This window comes from Kogia breviceps, chromosome 3 (assembly GCF_026419965.1).
Source record: "Kogia breviceps isolate mKogBre1 chromosome 3, mKogBre1 haplotype 1, whole genome shotgun sequence".
Classification (NCBI taxonomy): domain Eukaryota; kingdom Metazoa; phylum Chordata; class Mammalia; order Artiodactyla; family Physeteridae; genus Kogia; species Kogia breviceps.
In genome coordinates this window covers 133,518,208-133,538,535 of record NC_081312.1, presented here as the reverse complement: position 1 = coordinate 133,538,535, position 20,328 = coordinate 133,518,208, and the positions used below count along the sequence as shown (strand labels likewise).

At 48.0% G+C, this 20,328-nt stretch overlaps 1 protein-coding gene across 3 annotated transcripts in view; it reads right to left on the bottom strand.

Annotated features, from left to right (window-relative positions):
• ITGA11 (integrin subunit alpha 11) overlaps positions 1 to 20,328 on the bottom strand; it is a 129,197-nt gene that overhangs the window by 87,016 nt on the left and 21,853 nt on the right. For all 3 annotated transcript variants that reach the window (XR_010839775.1, XM_059058564.2, XM_067029603.1), the window contains exon 2: positions 10,673 to 10,784. Coding sequence is in view for 2 of the 3 variants with exons in the window: in XM_059058564.2 (XP_058914547.1) it covers positions 10,673 to 10,784 (112 nt within the window). In the remaining variant the exon portion in view is untranslated. The remainder of the gene's footprint in view (positions 1 to 10,672; positions 10,785 to 20,328) is intronic.

Here is a 20,328-nt window from a genome sequence, read left to right as displayed (position 1 = left end):
TTGCAGAGGGTGATGACAGTTATGTTTAAGAGGCTCCCTTTTGCCCAAGAGAAGCCTCTTTTTCCCATCATGACACCCCAGAATCGGCGGGACCAAGGCTGTGGTGTCATTCCGCAAGAGCCAGTGCATCTCATTTCCTTCTCAGTCTCCCCTCCACCAGATCGCCTTTCTCCATTTTCTCTTGGCTTCCAGGACCCACCCTCTCACTGCCCTGTCCCTCTCTGTGTGCCAACTCTCTCGGCCCCAGTCAGGGTTGCCGCCAGGTAGTGCCCTGCGGATGGTGCCTCAGGTCAGGTGGACAGGTGCCAGGAAGCCTGGGCTGGGCTCCTTCCCCTTCCCGCAAGGGTGCAGTCAGGCCCATGAAACTAATAACATTGGTGGCTACGTGCAGAAGCAGGGCGGGCAGCAGGGTACAGGGACAGGGTGGCCTCCCTTGGCTTTGGTCACCCTCTAAACCCTATCTTGCCCATTTCCATTAGAGATTCTGGTGCGGGAGCCAAGAGGGGAGTGAAAGAAGTGAGGAGGGGAGAAGGCGTGGGGAAGGGGAGGGCGCTGAAGGGGCAGAGGGGAAGAAAAGTTGAGGAAGTAAGGAGCGGCGAAGGAAATCAGGAAAAGGAAATGGGCCAAGAGAAGAAAAAAGAAAATTGAAAAGTAGGAGAAAGCAGAGGAAGGGCTAAGAGAGACGGGAGCGGCTTCAGGTGGATGACAAGAGTGAGGTGTGAGCAGCTCTTCTCAAAAACAGCCTCCTCTCTGTCCTCCCAACCCCACGTCCAGCCCCTTCCCAGTTGTCTCTGGGTCACCAGCTTAAGAAACCGGGGATAGAAATCTCTAGGGCTGTGGTTCTCAGAGTGTGGGCCCCAGCAGCACCAGCACCACCTGGGAACCTGTTAGAAGCAAATTCGCAGGTCCCACCCTAGACCTATGGAATCAGAAGTCTGGAGGCAGGGCCCAGTGATCTGATTTAACAAGCCCCCCAGGGGATTCTGATGCACACCGAGGCTTAAGGACCAGCGCTCTGGAGTGGTACTGCAGATGTTTCGCATACATTGCAATGAGTCTTTGCAGGAACTCTGGACTTACTCTGTGCGCATGAGTATATATCATGAGTCTTTCGTACATCTCAAGGGCTGGTCCTGTAAGCATTTGCCCTGAGTTGCAAGCTCCCAAGCTAGGCCCCTTTGGCGGCTTCTGGGAGAGGCACACACAGATAAGCCCTCACAGCACTGCACCCCAACCTCCCTGTCTGGGAACAGGCACCTGAAGGCCCCTGTCCCCTGCTGCCAGCTGTCCAGTTGCACTCTTTTGACCCTTGGATACTTCAAACCAACGGGACCAAAGATTAGCTCACCCGTTCCCCCAAAGTCTGTCTCCTGTTGCTGGATTTTGCTTTTTCACTATCTTCTCAGTCAGCAAAACAAGTCCTCAGTCATCCTTCATCCTCGTTCATCTCTGACCTCGCCCCCCCTCCATTCTTGCCCGGCTTACTCTGCTCCAGCCACACACACTGTTCCTGGAACATCCCAAGCATCTTCCTACCTCAGGACCTTTGCCCTTGCCATTCCCTCTGCCTGGAATACTCTTTTCTCAGATATCCATGATTGTCTCAGATTCTCCGTTTTCTTTAAGTCTCTGACTGCTGTCACCCTAGCACTGAGGCCCTGCCTGATGGCCTTTATAAGGGAGCAGCCCTCCCTCCCACCCGCTGCTCCCAAGCCCCCTTATCCCGCCTAACGCTTCTCCATTGCACACATCACCATCTGACAGATGATGGGCAACTTCATAATGTGTCTTGCCCCACCAGAAGAAAAGTCCCATCAGGACGGGGACTTTGAAGTTTGGTTCACTGTTGAATTCCCAGGACCTAGTACAGGTTCTCAAGAATGAATGAATGAACGATTGACACTCATAAAGCAGGCCCCTTCCTCCAAGCCCCACCCCTTAGGTCCTCCACCCACCTAGACTTCTATAGCCTTCCCACCAGACTCCTCACCTCCAGGACCTCCTCCCATATGGTAGTGTAAGTGATCACCCTAAAAATTAGAACTCTAGTGAACCACCCTTCTGCTCTAAAACCTCCAATGGCTCCCCACTGCCTCCTAGATATAATCCCCACACTCTGGTATTTAAGAAACTTCGTGGTGCTCCCCTCCCTCTCCCAGCCTCTGGTCTGGTCTACTGCTCTGCTTTCCATACCTTCTCTTCCAGACACATGGGACAGTGTCCTTTCTCTAAATGGGACCTCTTCTTTACCAGCCCTGTACTCTTACCCATGCTGTTCCTTCTATCTGGTATACTCTTCTCATCCCTGTCTATTCTACACATAGAAATCCTACCCATGTGGAAGCCGCCTCCTCCACAACCCTCTCCTGATTCCCTCCCCCACCTAGTCCTGCTGAATTACAAATTCCCTCCCTCACATGAACTCCTGTGATCCTTTCTGTGTGTCCTCTCTTGGTATTTATTGGCCGGGCTTGGGGTTCTGTGAATATACACCCTCTCTTTCTGACTGGACTCAGCATTTTTATGTGAATCTGCTAGTGCTGGGTCTTGGGACATCACAGCCTCGACTCTTATGGGGCCAGCAGTGTAGCTGGTCAGGAGGGGCACCACTGCGGTCTGACTGTAGTTTCCCAGTCAGTCTCTGGGCTGGGGCTGCTTCTGCCCTGTGCTGTTTGGGCCTAACGAGACTGGGTTCCAGACATAGCTCAGACACTTACTATGTTATCTCTCTTGGAGTCTCAGTTGCCTCATCTGTAAAATGGGGACAAGCCTATTTCTGTTACAAGTTGCTCACATCCCCGAACCTGTGGCCCAGGGAATTCACATGCCCTTTTGTTCTTAAAGCCCACTGAGTTCCAAAGGGTTCCCCTTGCAGAACCCACTGGGGGTGCCAGGTTCCTGCTTCCCAGCACCCTTGAGGGGAGAGGGTGAAATGCACCGCCTCCCTGAGAGCTGAGGCTTCTTTCTCTGGGGTGAAAGCTTCAGTGGCAAATTGGAACTTTGTGGTGCCCAGCTCTGTTTTTTCTCAGCACCAGGAGGCTTCCTGCTCCAGTGGACCAAAGCCTTGGTCAGGCCCTCTGCAAACCCTACACCGGAGTTTCTGGGACATCAAACGGTCTTGAAAACCAACTGACTTAATGATTTCAATGTACACACATTAGAGTCATGTGGATTAAATTTCTCTGAAAATACACAAGGGCTTAAAAAGCAGGGGCAGAGAATACTCAGCCCAAGAAGAATTTGTCTTCTCTTTTCATTTTTGTGTGTCTGTGAGTGTTGTTATTGTTGCTGAAACCAAGGCATGTGGAAAACCATTCAAGATGTCTGAAGCACAGTCAGTTTTGCCGAGTCTGAGTTCTGAGTTGGGAACGTGGTGGGCAGGAGGTGAAGGGTTAAGAGAATAAAGTGGCAGCCCCACTAGGTCTGTCCCCTTGTCCTCCAACACATTTACATCAGGGTCTGGTGCCCTTGATGTTCAAGGAGGCTCACAGCCTGATAAATGGGGGCCAGACCTCATTGGTGCCTGTGGTCAGAGACAACTGGTGGGTCCTTCTCTGCGGCAATGTTGGGACCTGGATGTTTGGGCAGGGGCTGGGGCGTGATGTTGTTTCTCACTGGCGTTTCCCGATCCTCAGTGAAAATGGTGATACTCAGGAGGCCCCAATCTCCCTGCTAGAGTCCTGGGGAATTCTTTAAAACACAGATTCCCTGGCCCTACTGCAGGCCCAGGAGATGCAGACCAAGGTGTGCCAGCTCTACCTTAAGGGCTGGAAGCTGTATCCACACCCAGGAGACAGAAGACCCTGGGTCAAGGTGAGCCTCTTGACCAAGTCACCAGGGGCCTGACTTCAGATTTGGCTGCTTGCTGGGTGCAAGCAACCCAATCCTTCACTTCCTGCTTTACTAATTATAACTTTCAAGTTTTAGGTATTTGTTGATCTTTCCTAGCACCCTGAGATAGGTAATTTCATATCCATTTTGTGCATGAGCAAATAGAGGTGTGGAGAGGATGAGAGAGCTTCTTCCAAGGTCTTCCTCCAAGTGGCAGTCTTTGGACTTCAAACCCTTGCTCTTGTCCTTCCTTTGAGGTACCTCCTGGCATGGACTTCAAACAACATGTACCACTGGAGTCATCCCTGTGCATGACTGCCAGGTGGTGTCCCCCAAATGACATTGACATCGACCTGTCTTTTCCCCTGATCCACATCCATGGGGTCTTAGGTCTGGAAAAAACTCTTGGAATGCTGCCTATGGGATGAGAAAAAAATGGGGGCCTGGGGAGAAAGCAGAGAGGGGAAGCAACCAAGTAGGGTATGCAGTGGGGTCTATGCAAGTGAGGACAGGGATTCCTGAAAGGTCCTGTGTGCTCCTGTCTATTCTGCAGGAGGTGCAGCTCCCTGGGTCTCCAAGGCCTCTCTGTTTCTCTCAGCCAGAAAACATGCTCTGGTCCAGCGGCTCCCATGATGCTTCCGGCTGCACTCAGATCAGCAAGAGTGACCATGAGTCAATTCTATTGTACCATTCTGCTCATCTAAGCCCAACCTCCAAGACCCCATTCAAATGAGCCTCTTCTATGAAGCTCTCCCAGAGACCTCAGCCACAGAAATTTCTCCTTTCAAACTCTGGCTGAGTTTCTGCTGTGAGTGAGACAACTTGCTGGCTGCTCTCATGCACAGGGATGTGAGGCTAGTGTCCGATAAGGGAGGTGAGCCATGGGCATAAGTGACTCCAACACAAGGTAGGAAATGATATGGGCCATCAGAGAGAGGACTTAGGAACGGTAAGGCCATTTTAGGCTAGGAAAAGGATCCAGAAAGCCTTCATGGAGAAAGTGGTCTTACAAAGACGAACATAATTAACACCAGGTTGTATTTTGTCTTGCATTATTTTTAAATTATTTCAAGGATATTAGTGTCAACTCCTCAACTGGTCTGTGAGTTATTTGAGAGTGAAACCATACCAAAATTTTGCAGAGTCTAGTAAAATTTATTAACAGAAGCTTAATAAACATTGGTCAAAACAAATTCAGTCTTGGGAAAGTCAGTCCCATTTAATTTTTGACCATTCATACCATGTATAGAATACAGATGCTGTGTATCTGATGTCTGGGCTGGTTGAGAGAGACTCAAACCATTAATTCAGTCTCTCAAAGTATGTTCTTTTGACATCTACTAATCTCCCGGGAGCATACCCCTGATTTCAGGAAGAAAGACAATGAAATAGGCAATTACTATCCATTTTGATAAATGTTATGAAAAGGAAAATCCAGAATTCTATGGGTACAGCTAATCTAGTGATGGGAAGGGATGGTCAGAGGTTTCTCAGAGGAAGTGATACTTAAGTTGATTAAAGATCATGAAAGAGGACTTTGGGACTTCCCTTGTGGTCCAGTGGCTAAGACTCTGTGCTCCTAATGCAGAGGGCCCAGGTTCAACCCCTAGTCAGAGACCTAGATCCTGTGTGCCACAACTGAAGATCCCACATGCAGTAATGAAGGTCCTGCATGCCACAGCTAAGATGTGGCACAGCCAAATAAATAAACAAATAAATAAATAAAAGGGTTTTTTTAAAAATGAAAGAAGACTTTAAATTCCAGCCATAAACAACTATGAAAGCTAGATAAAATACATGAAACAACCATTTTCAGGCATTAGATAGCACTAGAGAGCTCAATATTTGAGCAAAGGTAAGTACAGGCACTAAACCCACATTTACTCAGCTCTCTCTCTGAGGGCACTTTCCTATTGCAGCACAGGGAAATAAAGTCCAGTCAGATAGCAGCAGTCTTGCTGGGTAGAGGAAACAGTGATTGGGGCTGAGGCTGCAAAAATAACTAGGATTTGGTGGAAGCAGCCAGAAAGGAGAGCACCACAGAGAAAGGACCCCCAAAACTCTGCTAACATTTCCCCTTAGGGTCTTGGCTGCCCCCTAAGCTGTGCATGCATAGTGTGAGATTCTGGAAAATCTATCAGAGAAGAGCCACAGGGAGCAGAGATTTTAGAGGCTGCCCAGTGCTTAGGAGATGTTGGGGTTCAAGCCCAGTCAGAATAGAGACATTTTAATGACTGCTGTGGGCTTTCAGTTGAGACCTCAGGAAATCTATGCCCTAGGGGTAAAGGCTGCACCCTAGAAGTAAGGGAAAAACCAGATACCTTCCCTAACCAAGGCCCAAACCAAGCTGTGGTAAGTTCTAGGTGGTTTCACCAGTATTTTAATTGTCCATCAGAACAAAATGTACTTAAAGGAAGGTAACACAATCTATAGCCTCTACTGTGTACAATTCACAATGTTCAGCATAGAATAAAAATATATACGTTAAACAGGCAAAGAATCAGGAAAAAGTGACTGATAACCATAAGGTAAAATAGTCACTAGAAGCAGACCCAGAGATGATCCAGATATTGGAGTTAGCCTTAGCCAAGAAGGACTTCAAAATAACTGTGATTAATATGTTTAAAAAAATAGAGTCAAAGATGGGCAAATGGGAGAAAGATAGATTACTTTAATAGAATTAGAGTCTATAAAAAGAATCAAGTGGAAATTCAGGAATTGTAAAACAAAATATTTGTAATTAAAAATATATAGGATGCATTTAGCTGCACAATATACCTCATGTACATAGAAATAAAGTTCCTGAGAATATATTAATAAATAGAATCAATTTATATATATACATATATATACACACATATACACACATATATATATATGAATATGTGGTGACCAAGTTTATCCCAGGAATACAAATTGGGCTTAATATTCAAAAAAATCAATGAATATAATTAATATTAACAGAATAAAGGAGAACCATATAATATCTCAATCTTTGCAGAAAAAGCATCTGATAAAATTCAACACCTATTACATACACACACGCAGAGACAAACACACACAAATAAACCTCAGAAAAGTAGGAATAGAAGAAAACTTTCTTAATATGAAGGTATCTACAACAAACAAATCAATAAACTACAGTTAACATCTTATTTAATTCTGAAATATTGAAAGTTTTCCCTCTAATAAGGGAAGTAAGAAAATCATGTTTGGGATCACAACTTCTATTCAATCCTGTATGAAGGTCCTGGTTATTGCAATTAGGCAAGAGAAACAGAAATAAAAGCTATGAAGATTGGAAAAGAAGAAATAATTACTTCAGATGATCCACTTGTATACACAGAAAATTCAAAAGGATCTACAAGCAAACTATTAGAAATAATAAATGAATTTAGTAAAGTTGCTGGATATAATGTAAATATACAAAAGTCAATTGTATTTTTCTATACTAGCAAAAGATTGGAAAATGAAATAAGAATATTCTATTTTAGGGACTTCCCTGGTGGTGCAGTGGTTAAGACTCCATGCTCCCACTGCAGGGGGCCCGGGTTCTATCCCTGGTCAGGGAACTAGATCCCACATGCATGCTGCAACCAAGAGTTTGCATGCCACAACTAAGGAGCCCATGTGCTGCAACTAAGGAGCTGGCAAGCCGCAACTAAAGGAGCCCGTGAGCCTCAACTAAGGAGCCCACGTGCTGCAACTAAGAAACTGGCCTGTTTCAACTAAGACCTGGTGCAACCAAATAAATAAATAAAAAATAAAAAGAATATTCTATTTTTAATTAGCATAAAATACTGAATACCTAGGAATTAATATAATAAAAGGTATGCAAGAGTTTTACACTGAAAATTTCAAAGCACTATTGAGAGAAAATTTTTTAAAAACTAAATAAATGGAGGGATATACATGTTCATGGTTTGGAAGACTCAGTATTATCAAGATTTCATTTCTCCCCAAGTTGATCTATAAATTTAATGCAATCCCAATCAAAATTTCAGCAAGTTTGATTACGGGAAATTGACAAGCCTATTCTAAAATTCATAAGGAAATATAGAGGACCTAGTATAGCTAAAACAATCTTGTCAAAGAATAACAAAGATGGAGAACTCACACTAACTTCAAGACTTGCTTTGAAGCTACAGTAACCAAGGCAGCTTTCTATTCTATGGAGTAGAATAGAGGCTAGAAATTGACCCATACGTATAGGGTCACCTGATTTTCAACAAAGATGACACTATGATTTAGTGGGGAAATAGTCTTTCAACAAATGGTGCCAGATCAATTGGATATCCATATTAAAAAAAAACTTAGATCTTTATCTCACATCTCATACAAAAATTAATTTGAGATGAATTACTGACTTAAATGAGAAAGCAAAATCATCAAACTTCTGGAAGAAAACAGAGGAAAATATCTTCATGATCTTGGGAGAGGCAAAAACTTCTTGAATGGGACACACAAGAAACACTAACCATAAAAAAGACAGATAAATTAGACTTCACTAAAGTTAAGAACTCTGTTCATAAAAAGATGCCATTAAAAGAATGAAAAGGATCAGGCTTCCCTGGTGGCTCAGTGGTTGAGAGTCCACCTGCTGATGCAGGGGACATGGGTTCATGCCCCGGTCTGGGAAGATCCCACATGCCGCAGAGCAGCTGGGCCTGTGAGCCATGGCCTCTGAGCCTGCGCGTCTGGAGCCTGTGCTCTGCAACGGGAGAGGCCACAACAGTGAGAGGCCCGCGTAAAAAAAAAAAAAAAAAAAAAAAAAAAAAAGAATGAAAAGGCAAGATATAGACTGGGAGAAGTTCTTTACAATGTTTTTCTCTGACAAAGGATGTGTATATAGAATATATATTTAAAGTCCTATAAATCAATAAGAAAAGGATACACAACACAATTTTAAAAATGGGCAAAAGACTCAATTGGACACTTCACAAAATAGGATACCAAAATGGCCAATAAATTTACCAAAGGTTACTCGACATCATTAGTCATTAGAAAAATGCCAATTAAACCCACAATTAGATACCACCACACACCATCAGAATGGCTAAAATTAACGATTGATAATACCAAGTGTTAGTGAGGATGGGAAGCAACTAGAACTCTCATGTTACTAGAAGAGTTTAAATTGGTAAACCATTTGGAGAAAAAATGCTTGGCAGGTCCTACAAACATATACCTTCCCTTTAACCCAGTGATTCTATTCCTGAGTATATACCAGATAAAAATGAGTGCATATGTTCATCAGAAGACATGTATAAGAATGTTAATAGTATCTCTACTTGAAATAGCCAAAAATGGAAACAATCCAAAGATCCATCGATAGTAGAATAAATAAATAAAACATGGTACATTGCTACCGTAGAATATTACACATCAGTGAAGAAACATCAAGTATGAAACATTCAACAGTATGTTAAACCTCAAAGACATAATGTTGAGTAAAACAGGTCAGGTACAAATGAGTACTTAATGTGTGATATCATCTATATGAAGTTCAAAAATAGGCAAAATCAATCTAGGGTGATAGGAGTCAGAATAGTGGTTACCTGGAGGGGAACTGACTGGGTGGGAGGCACAAGGAGCTTTCCAGCGAGCTGGAAATGTTCTATATCATGTTCTGGTGGGTGATCACAATGGCATATACATGTGTAAAAGTTCACTGGTTTGGACACTTAAGGAGTCTATGCTTTACTGTATCTAAGTTATACCTCAGTAGAAAGATAATAAGATACGCCTTCACAAAAAAATGTATGAGAGAATTTGTCAGATCTGAGTGGTAGGGTAGGGTGAGTGGGGAAGGTAGGAGAGGACATCACGGGAGGAAGGAACAACATGTGCAAAGAAGCTCTGGAGAACTGGAAAAATGGAAATAATGCAATGAGGTAGAGTGTTGAGTGCAGGAAAGGAGGTGGGGAAGCAGAAGGAGAAGAGGGTGGGAGGGTAGGCAGAGGCCAGATTGGGAAGAGGGCAGGTAGGACATTTATCGTCAGTGTTCACATGGTCCCTTGACTCGGCAAGGGCTTCTAAGAGGGCAAAGCAGAGGCCTAGTCCTTTGCATCTCAGGAAGGAAGGAAAGCCTTGCCTTCTGACAGCTGAAAACCAATCAGCAGGAGGAGAATGGCAATGAACAGTACACGTGCATGAGGGATCTTACTGGGGCGATGAAAATGTTCTACAACTGATGAACTGCACAACTTGGTAAATTTACTTTAAAAAAAATCACTGAATCGACACTTGAAATGAGTAAATCATATAATATGTAAAGTATAATCCAACAAAGTTATATTAAAAATCAGACGCGGACCCTTCCCACCTCTCGATCGCCCCCGTCCCAGAGGGGTCCTTGGGATCTCTCTGGCCCTCTCCCCGCCACTCAGCCTTGCTCTCACTTCCCTTTGCCCCACTGTTCCTGTATTTTAGCTTTGAGCACACTCACATCTAGCCCCTCAGAGACATCCCACTCCCCAACAGCTCTCCCAGCAGCCAGGACCAGAGGCACTGCCCCCACTGAGGAGACCCTGAGGCCCTGAGAGGGGATGGGAGGGGTAATTATTGGTTCTAGGTGCCTGCTACTTGTGCTGTCCCATAACCCGGAGAAGGAGGGGTGTTCATTCCCATTTCTCAAATGAGAAGATCAAGGTCTGTGAAATGGGATGCTCATGATTTCATGGACAGGGGCAGATCCTAGGCAGCCCCTGACCTGCCACGACAAGAAGTCAAGTCCCCGGCAAGGCGGGCGTCTACACATGAGGGCCAGTGCAGCCAGCCGATGGAGGGGCTGGGTGCGGGGCAGTGCAGGGCTATGGTGGAGGTGGCAGCTCTCACTCACCACTTCTTGCCGCTGATGTCATGCTGCTGCACCGTGTAGCCAAAGAAGGCAGCTCTGGAGCCGGGGATGACTCGGGGCTTCTTGATGTCCATGTTGAAGGTGTCCGTGAACCCTGGGTGGGGAGGAGAGGAGTCAGGCAGGTGGAGGTCCAGTGTCTTGGCTGTGGATGGAGTATGTTCCCCTATCCCTGGGGAGACCCAGTTCCTGTTTGGGGAGCCAACAGTCTGATGGGAAAGCCCCAGCCACTGTCCTGGGGGAGCCAATCTGATAGGGGAGGCATAGGCATAAAACCTACTGTTAGAGACACCAGGCGGGTCTGAAGGAGAAGACCCAGTCCCTTCCCGAGAGAATTCCTGCTCCCACAAGGAAGAGACAGTCCCCGTCCCCCTCCATCACTCCTTCCTCCAACCCTGCTTCTTCTAGCTTCTGCTGGTCTCCTCTTCCGTTTTTGTTTTTTTTTTTCTCTTTTCCCTCCTCTCTCCTCCTTTGCTCCCAACTCCTCCCTCTCCTTCTCCCTTCTCTCACCTCTGCCTGCTAAAGAGTCACGGAGCTGATTTCCCACCTCTCTCGCCTCCCCCCACCGCCCCACCAAGCCTGGGGTCCTAGTGGCCACGGCTCCAGCGCTACTGGCTGACCACCTCCTTCTGAATCTATATGCAAAGCTCCGCCTGGCAGGGGCTTCCCTGGTGGCGCAGTGGTTGAGAGTCCACCTGCCGATGCAGGGAACATGGGTTCGTGGCCCGGTCCGGGAAGATCCCACATGCCGCGGAGTGGCTGGGCCCGTGAGCCATGGCCACTGAGCCTGTGCGTCTGGAGCCTGTGCTCCGCAACGGGAGAGGCCACAACAGTGAGAGGCCTGTGTAACGCCAAAAAAAAAAAAAAAAAAAAAGCTCCGCCTGGCATACTGCTCGGCTGGAGCAGCTGAGGCAAAAGCAGAGAGAAATTCCCGTGACCCTTTCACCTTGGCCCCTAATCGGTCAATTAACCGATTCTACCTAGTGGAGAGCCTTGGGGCAAAGAGCTTTACCCCTTTGGCATTCTTGTGCTGAATCACAAGAAACACCAGTTCATACTTGTATGCTGCTTAGGGTTCTGGGTCTCCTCACATTTGCCATCATTTACCCTCACAGGACTTTGGGGGAATGGGCAAGCATCATCCACATTTGGCAGAGGGGGGGTTCAGACCCAGAGAGGTTAAGAGGCTGTCCAGTGGTACACAGTAGGTCAGCAGCAGCATCAGAGCCAGGACCTCAGGTACCTGCTCTGCGACTCCTTCCCTCCATGAGGCATTTTCAGGCATGTCTGGCCTCGTTACATATTAGTACCTACAGGACCACCAAACTTGGGACCCATGGGATTTAAGGGGTCGGATCCTACCATGAGCCAAAACTCTCACATAAGTGAAAACCAATCAGCAGAACAAAACAGTAGACAGAATATCATTGTTGTTCCTTTCATGTGTAGGGCACTTTATAAATTTCACAGAGCACTTACATACCTGCTATCATCAGATCTCCACAACAACCCTGTGATGTGGGCAGCAAAGGGAAAGCCAAGGGTCAGAGAGGTGAACTGACCTGCCCAAGGTCCCAAAGCCTGCTGGATAGGGACTCTGAATCTGAGGCTAGTACCCTTGAGCGTCCCTCTGTCCTTCCTTTGGCACGGACCCCCTGAGTCTGAGTATTCAAGAGTGATGCCCTGGAGCATGTACTTGAATAAGGCCCACTGTACAGGCAGGAACAAGAGGTTTCTTCTACACTTTCTTTTCTGCTCAGCAAATGCATACAGTGGCCGAAAATTCCATCATTAGAGTCCCAGAATTAGAGTCTCCTGAGGTAACACTAGAACACCTTAGATTAGGGAAGTTAGACATGTGTTCTCACTCATCCATGTCAATTGATTATTAGTGTTGCCTGGAGCACTGAGTTAAGAAGGATTCTGAGGTCAAGTCTGGGCTCAGTGGGCAAGACCAGTATGATCAGTGAGCAGTACCTGCTGGGGATTCAGGAGCAGACAGTGACAGCAAGTGGTTACATAGCTGCCAACCCTGTCTTCATGATTGCTAATCTGCCACATGAACTTAGTGTCATAGCCCTAAGTGGGGGTGGGGGAAGAAGAGTATGTTATTTACATACTCTTATTTACAAAGCCCAGCCCACAAATGGACTTATCAGCCTGGTTAGAAGCAGGCAGCCTTGGGGAAGAGGGGCCTGGTCAGGTGAGCACAGAGGGATGAAGGGGCACAGGTCCTTGGCCAATGAGGGCATGTCACAGAGCAGAGAGAGATACTAGTGTCACCTGTGCACAGCTGGGAGGTGGACAGAGAGAGGTCAAAGAAGAAGTGGAGTTGCAGATGAGGAACTCTCCAACTCTGTCCTAGGAATGGATGCACACGCACGTATATACACACAGAGAGGCACACATGTGCATGCACACATGCCCACACACAGACACACATCCATGCACACACATGCACAGGCCACGCACATTCCCTGACTGGGGGGCAACACTTTATCTGGCTCCCTGGTGCCCCCTGGAGATGTCCCCTGGTGGTCCTTGGTCCTCCCTTTCCTGCATCTGAGCCCAGCAAAGGGCGGTGACCTTGACAAGAGGAAGGCATGCCGGGCAGTCAAGAAATCCAGACCCACCCGCCACTTCCAGGCCGACAAGGGGGTGAGGGCCAGTGAAGCTAAGGCCATAAGTTGTGTCTTCAGGGCCTTCTCTACCATCAGTGCTTCTTGGGCAAACATGGCCAGAAGGATCCTTCCAAGACCTGTCACATCCAATCACTCCTCAGCTCCATATGCTCCATCATCTTCCCACCAACTCACAGTCAAAGCCCAAATCCTTACCTGCAAGGCCCTGCATGATCCCACCCGGTTCCCTCTGCCTCCTCACTTCCTGTCCTCCCCCTCCATCCCTCTGCTGCAGCCACTCTGTCCCCATTGCTGTTCTTAGAATGTGTCAGCCCCGTCCCCACGTAGCATCTTGGCCCTGGCTGTTCCCTCTGCCTGGAAAGCTCCTCCCTGGGTTACCCGCAGGGCTCACTCCCTCAAGTCATTCGGGTCTCTGTTTCAATGCCATCTTGTCCCTTACCAGGACACCCTGTCACTCTTATCCCCCTTATTCTTCTTCATTTGTCCTCATAGCACTTATCACGAACATGTTACATATATATCTGTTGATTGTCACGTGGCTGATATTCTATAATATTCTTATGTCTTGTAAGTGCCAAGAGATGCTGCTCACTGCTGTATCCTTACTGCCTTGAATAAAGATCTTAGCTCAGAGTCAGCAGTCAATAGATACTGCTTGATTGAATGGTTAGAGACCAGGACCCACATTTGGCTGGGACGCTCTCTCCCCTCAAAGAGTAACAGGGGAAAAAATATTTACTGAGCACTGATATGTTCCAGGCACTATTCTAGGCATCTCACCAGTAATTTTATACTACTTAGTTAAATCTCACACCAACCCTGTGAAGTAGATATTATCATACCTCTGGGAGGTTAAGAAATTTGCCCCAAATCACTCACCTAGGAGGAGGTTAGAGCAAGCCCATGATCAGGGAGCTTAGGGCACTGGGGTGATGTGCTACCCCTGGGAGAGTAGCTTTTCAGAGAAGGACCCACTGGAGGCAGGGAAGATTCTTTTCAGAGAAACAGGTCTCCCTCTTGCCCTCAGGTCCCACCTCCTCTGTCTTTGGGTTTGGTTGGGGGCAGCAGATGGGAGAGGAGGCCGGCAGCCCTGTGCTCCTTCCCTCCTCCAGGGGGCTTTGTCTAGGACTAGTCCCGTCTCCCCCAGTGTCCCCACCCCCCAACCCCCAGCACAGGATTAGTGAAATCTGGCCACAGGGAAGAGGACAAAAGCCCCCGTCAGGGACGGAGCATTAAGTTACATAGTGCTGGCTTCTTCCCCGAGTCGCATTTGCTTCTGACCAAACCGAACCAACCAGAGAGTGGATTTCCTAAAAGTGATGTCAAGTCTGACACCCTGACCTTGGCTCCCGAAAAGATCTCTAGCCCACTCCCCCGATGGCAGGTGGCTTTCATGCTTGGGGAATGTACTCTTCTCAGAGATTTATGAACCCCAAATACCAATAAAAGAAAACAAAGTTGTTTTTGATGGGAGTCAACAGGCCGATTGCAGAGACAGTAGGAGCCTGGTTGGGCAGCTTGCCACTTTACTGCCCTTGATATTGATGACAGAGGGGGAAAAAAAAACCACAGTTCCTGGCCTGCTCTCCTGTGGACTATGGCCAAAGTTACATCAGCTGCTGCCCCCTTTCTCAGAATCTTATCTTTTAAAAAAGCATCAGCCAGTCCCAAGAAAGCACTGAAACCACAGCATGATGTTTGAGCATCGCTTGATCTCAAACCCACCACTCCAGGCTAAGGTGGAAGCTACTGTCCTATCACCAGGTAGGGTGGTCACAGTCCCAGATGCTGAGGCACACTGGCCAACACATGTCTGGAGCTCCTGTGGACTCAACAGCTCCACAGGGAGTGCTCACTAGAGCTTAAGGAGACTCAGCTGAGCATCCATGATGGGCTGCTCCACCCTCTAACAGTCACAACCCCCACTGCTGCCACTAGCTTCCCAAGGATCTTGGGAGAAAGTCCAAAGTCTCCACGTGGCCCCATGGCCCTCAGACCATCCCTAGCCTGTCTCATCAAGTTTTCCTCTGGCTCCCTGCTGTCCAGGCCCCAGGCCCACCTTTCTGCTCCTTAGATGCACCTTGCTTCCTCCCATCTTGGGGCCTTTGCACGTGCTGTTTCTTCTGCCTGAGCATCTCTGATGAACTTCTCATCACCTTCAGATCTCAGCACAAATGTCCCATTCTTGACCCCTCCCCAGGAAGCTTCCCTGACCCCCCACCCCCGATTACATCAAATTTTGCCTAGTGATCTCAATGTGAGAAGCCTGGCTCCAGCATTCATTGACTAATGAGTGACCCTGGGTCAGGGACTTCTCTGGTCCTCAGTTTACTCTTCTATAAAACAGGAATAAAAATACCAACCTCAAAGTGTGATGGAGAAAACTGAATGCAGTGACTAACCTGTGGCAGTGCCTGGTCCATGGAAAGCATGCAGTAGATCTCGGTCAATTGGAACTGACTCAAGATTTCCTGCTCTCTGAGCTGCCTCAGTGCCTTTGCCCATGCTGTTCACCTGACTGAAGGCCTTTCTTCCCTTCTTCTCAAACATCAAGGGCCAGCTCTAATGACACCTCTGCTACAACATGTTCCTTCCTCTGGGTTGCTCATAGCTTCTGTTGCTTTCTACCATGGATTACAGTAGTTTCCACATCTTCCCTGCTTTCTAATCCAGCTATACACTATTCAGGGCAACGTTCAGGAGTAGCTTTGTATATTTTTATCTTTGCTCTGTGCCAGGAATATGCAGAGAGGCTTGCCTGATGGATTTCTCACCCTCTGAGAACCTGTTCCCAGAATCAGTACCTGTTGGCCTCTTCTTCCCTTAGTTTATTTCCTAGCTCTCTTATTGGTACGGACAGTTCCTTACCATTTAGATAACAGTAATAAAAATTATAGCGTACATGCACATAGAACTCACTAGGCACCAGGCACTGTTCTAAATTTATTTAATCCTCACAACAACCTCTTGAAGTAGGTATACTATTATTCTCACTTTACGAGTGAGGAAACTGAAGCACAGAGAAGGCAGGTAACTGGCAGTGGTCACGCAGCTAGGAAGTGGCAGGGTTGCACTCTGAGGTCTCATCGGTCCTGCCCTGGGCTGCCTGCCGCCATCAAGTCTTCCTCCCCACTTCTGTTACTTGAGCTCCTCACTGCCAGGCTAGTCCTCCTCCCCCTCACCCTTTCTTAAAAACTCACCCATCCTGGGTCCCACGGCCTCAGATCCTGCTCGCTAGAGAACTGACAGGTGCATCCCTGATCACAACAGGCAGAATACAGGGGACCACGTGTGCCAGAAGGACACAGCCAGAGTCCCAAGGACCCTGAAAATCTGGATGCAGCAGGAGGAAGCTACTCTGGGGAACCTGAGAGTGACCATCTTTCAGCCACCTTCCATCCGCCAGGCCTCTGCTCATTCTCTGGGTCCTGCTTTGGGTTGCGGACGTACATTGTGTAGGCAAGAGCTTTCATTTTCCTTGGATGGTGGGGGCTGGGATGGGGGCCAGGGAGGCTGAAATAGTATCAGAACTCTCACGTTATCTCCCTCTTCCCAGTTCTACTTGCCCCTCAAGAATCTTCATGTTTCAAAGCAAATCACAGATAGGGAGGGGCAGGGGACAGGAGAAAAGACCCTGACAAAAGAAAAGACCCTAAGCAAAAAGAAATGGTAATGTGGACCTCCTTCTGCTATGGAAAACAAAATCACACATTCCAACCTGAGATGGGATGAGCTGTAGATGCCTGGCTGATTTGCATCCTCTGCATTGCTGCCCCTTCTGCTGTGGCAAATAATGAAAGCTTGGTGCTTCTTGATCTGCCGCCAGCCCCAGCTGTCTTTCCCTTCTTACCTGAAGCCATTGTTTCGAAGACAGGCATCTAAGAAGGCAATGTCAGGTTTGGGGGCATTGCTGGTGAGGCGCGAGGCCCCCTCACCCCCGTCCAGGCCCTAGCGAGGAGCTAATGAGATATGAGAGAAGGGGTGGGGTGTGGGGAGAATGCCGTCCCCTCATCAGAGAAGCTTCTGCCAGTTGCGGGAGGAAGGCCTCCACTGGAGAGGAGGTGGCTCCAGGTCAGGGAGCCCTCCGACTCCAGGGATCCTGCCCTTGGGGGCCTGCAGCCCTCACAGGAGACCTAGTAACTATGCCCTCCCCCAGGAAGCCTCTGGAGGGTGGGGCTCTGGGCCCTGCCTTTGTGAGCTGCTGGGGCATCAGGGAAATCACACTGGATTGTGAGCTTCTTTCTGCCTATACCTCCACTCATGGAGGAATGAACACTTGTGAAGTTTAGTGAATACCTGTTAAGGGTTGGGGTTAAACCTCTACACCGAGCAGAGTGAATTCCACACATCTTCTCCCCATCCCAAGACTCCAAGCAATGTGAGGACAAGCACCGGGTTTCACTTATCTCTTCATCCTCACTGCAGGGTTTGGGACACAGAGATGCTCAGTAAAATGTGTTGAACTAAAGTAGAAGATTCAGCTCTGACTAACAACAGTAAACAACGCCTATGAAGCATCTCCACGTAACTCTGGGCTGGGCCATATGAGGCAGAAATTAAAGTGTGTCTGTTTCCAGTCAAGGTCTTAGGATGCCTTGTCTGTTTCTGCTTGCCCACTTGCACTTCGGCCATCAGTGTGAGACGTATTTGCTCATTCTGGCCCACTGATCCCAGGAAAAGGATGAGAGATATTGGAGCTGAACTGCCCTAGCCAAGCCCGGCTGGGGTCAGCCATCCCCCACATACATAAGCAAGCCCCATGAGGCCAGCAGCGCTCTCAGTTGAGCTTAGCTGAGGTCAGTTGACATCCAACTGACCCAGCCACATGAACTAACTAATTATTGTCTGTCACTCAGAGTTGGGGGGATTATTTGTTACATGGCATTATTGTAGCAATTGGTAACTGACTCAGTCTGGCTCTTACATCAGTGGTCCCCAACCTTTTTGGCACCAGGGACCGGTTTCATGGAAGACAATTTTTCCACGAGCGGCGGGGAGGGGGTGGATGGCTCAGGCGGTAATGCAAGCCATGGGGTGTGGCTGATGAAGCTTTGCTCACTTGCCCGCCGCTCACCTCCTGCTGTGTGGTCTGCTTCCTAACAGGCTAAGGACCAGTACCGGTCCTCGGCCTGGTGGTTGGGGACCCCTGTCTTAAATGATGGACAATCAGGGAAGGGGAGGAATAATTACACAAGGGGTACTCATGGTTTCTGGGGTGGTAACCCAGTCATTTCCTTCTCAAGAGCTCACGGGGAGGCCTGGACCTAGCCTGTCAGGGAGCAGAGCGGCCTAGCAGGCAGGTCATGACCTCTCCTGCCTGAGCCATGCACCAAGAGCCTTAGAGCTGGGCTGTCCTGCCTCCTCAGGACAGAGGAATGGCAGACACAGGAACAACAGACATACAGACAGACCCCTAGCATCAATGCTGGGCTCAAGGGCCCTCCATACCTCATTTTCTCTCTGCCCCATGGCCAGGGGATGTGAACCCTGGACAATTTAACAGAGGGTCAAAAATGGTGTGCAGCAAATATGTTATCAGGGAAGGGTAACTTATTAGGATTTTATTTTCAAGAGCAAACAGGGATCTTATAGATCCAATAACCTAGTGGTCTCAAAACTTTGTTTTTCTGCAGTGAATCCCACCTTTTGGAAACAAAATCTATACAATGAAAAGCAGACACAGGAAGCTGAGGTTGGGGTTAAGGATGGGGGACAAGGAAACTCCCCACCTGCAGTGACAATCCTATCCTAAGACATTTCTTTGGAACCCTAGGGTATCCTGGAACATAGTTTGAGAACCACTTGATTGGGTTTAAGACCCTTGTTACTGAGAGAACTCAGGCTGGGAGAGGGGTGGGGATTTGTCCAAGGTCACCATGCCCATCTTTATTTACCACCACTGCCTCTGTATACACCTGTTCTACAGTCCTTCAATTCCACAAATGTCTATTTGGGGCTGTGATGCTCCAGGTTCCATGCTGGGTCGTAGGGCCATGACTTGTGGTCTTCAGAGTCTGCAGCCACGTGCGTGAGCCAACAGACATGTTTGCATGTCACCAGAGCCCAAAGTGAAGCCCAGAGAAGGCTGGACCAGGGCAGGGTGACCTGCGTTCTAATCTCAGCTTTGTCACTAAATTGGCCGAGTGTCCATGGAGAGTCACTATGCCTTTCTGGGCCTCAGTGTCCCCATCTGTCAAATGAGAGGGTTAAGCTCTCTGCTACTAAGGCCCAGCCCTGGCACATGTCAGAGAGGTTCTCTAGAGCAAACACACAGCCAGCTTCCAGTTGTCGGCACACGAGCATCTGTCTTGAGTTCGGCACACAAGCATCTGTCTTGAGTCTCCACAAACAATTTAGAATTGGAGGCCAGGCAGTATGGAGGAATGCAAGCTCATTGTAATGTCAGCTGAAGCCAAACACATTTAGGAAGGGGAATTCTCCAGGCAAAAATGATCATATTTTGCATTCCCAAGCCAAAAGAGAGTTGAAGAAAACTGTCATCTAATGCTCTGCATTATCCAGGCCCCAGCTCCCTCTCCCCTTGCCTGAACCGTGGAGACCTGGCCTCAGGGCCCTACTTCCCTGGCTGTGGCTTCTGGGCACACCCGGATGTCAGAGAGACGAAGGCCTTGGTGGGGGTCCAGGCAATGTGATCACCCTCCCAAGAAAGCCCAGCATAGTCCTGGAGCTGGACTGTGCTGCTAAAACCTTAGTGAGGAAGTTTAGAGCAAGTGGGCAGGGGGTACCACAGTTCCCTTCCAGACTTGTCTTATTTCAAAAATTGAGGATGCCAGTGGTATGCACTGAATCCTTGAGTACATGGCTATATGGTCTTGGAGTGACCAAAGCTTCTCTCTCCCTGGGATCTTCTGGGCATGGAAGCCATGATCCCTTAGGAGGGAGACATGGCTGGAGGACCACTGCCAAGGTCAAAGGCCAGAGGATGGACTCCTGACTTTAGGACAGCTGATTCTAGGACTCAGAAAAGGAGACATGGGA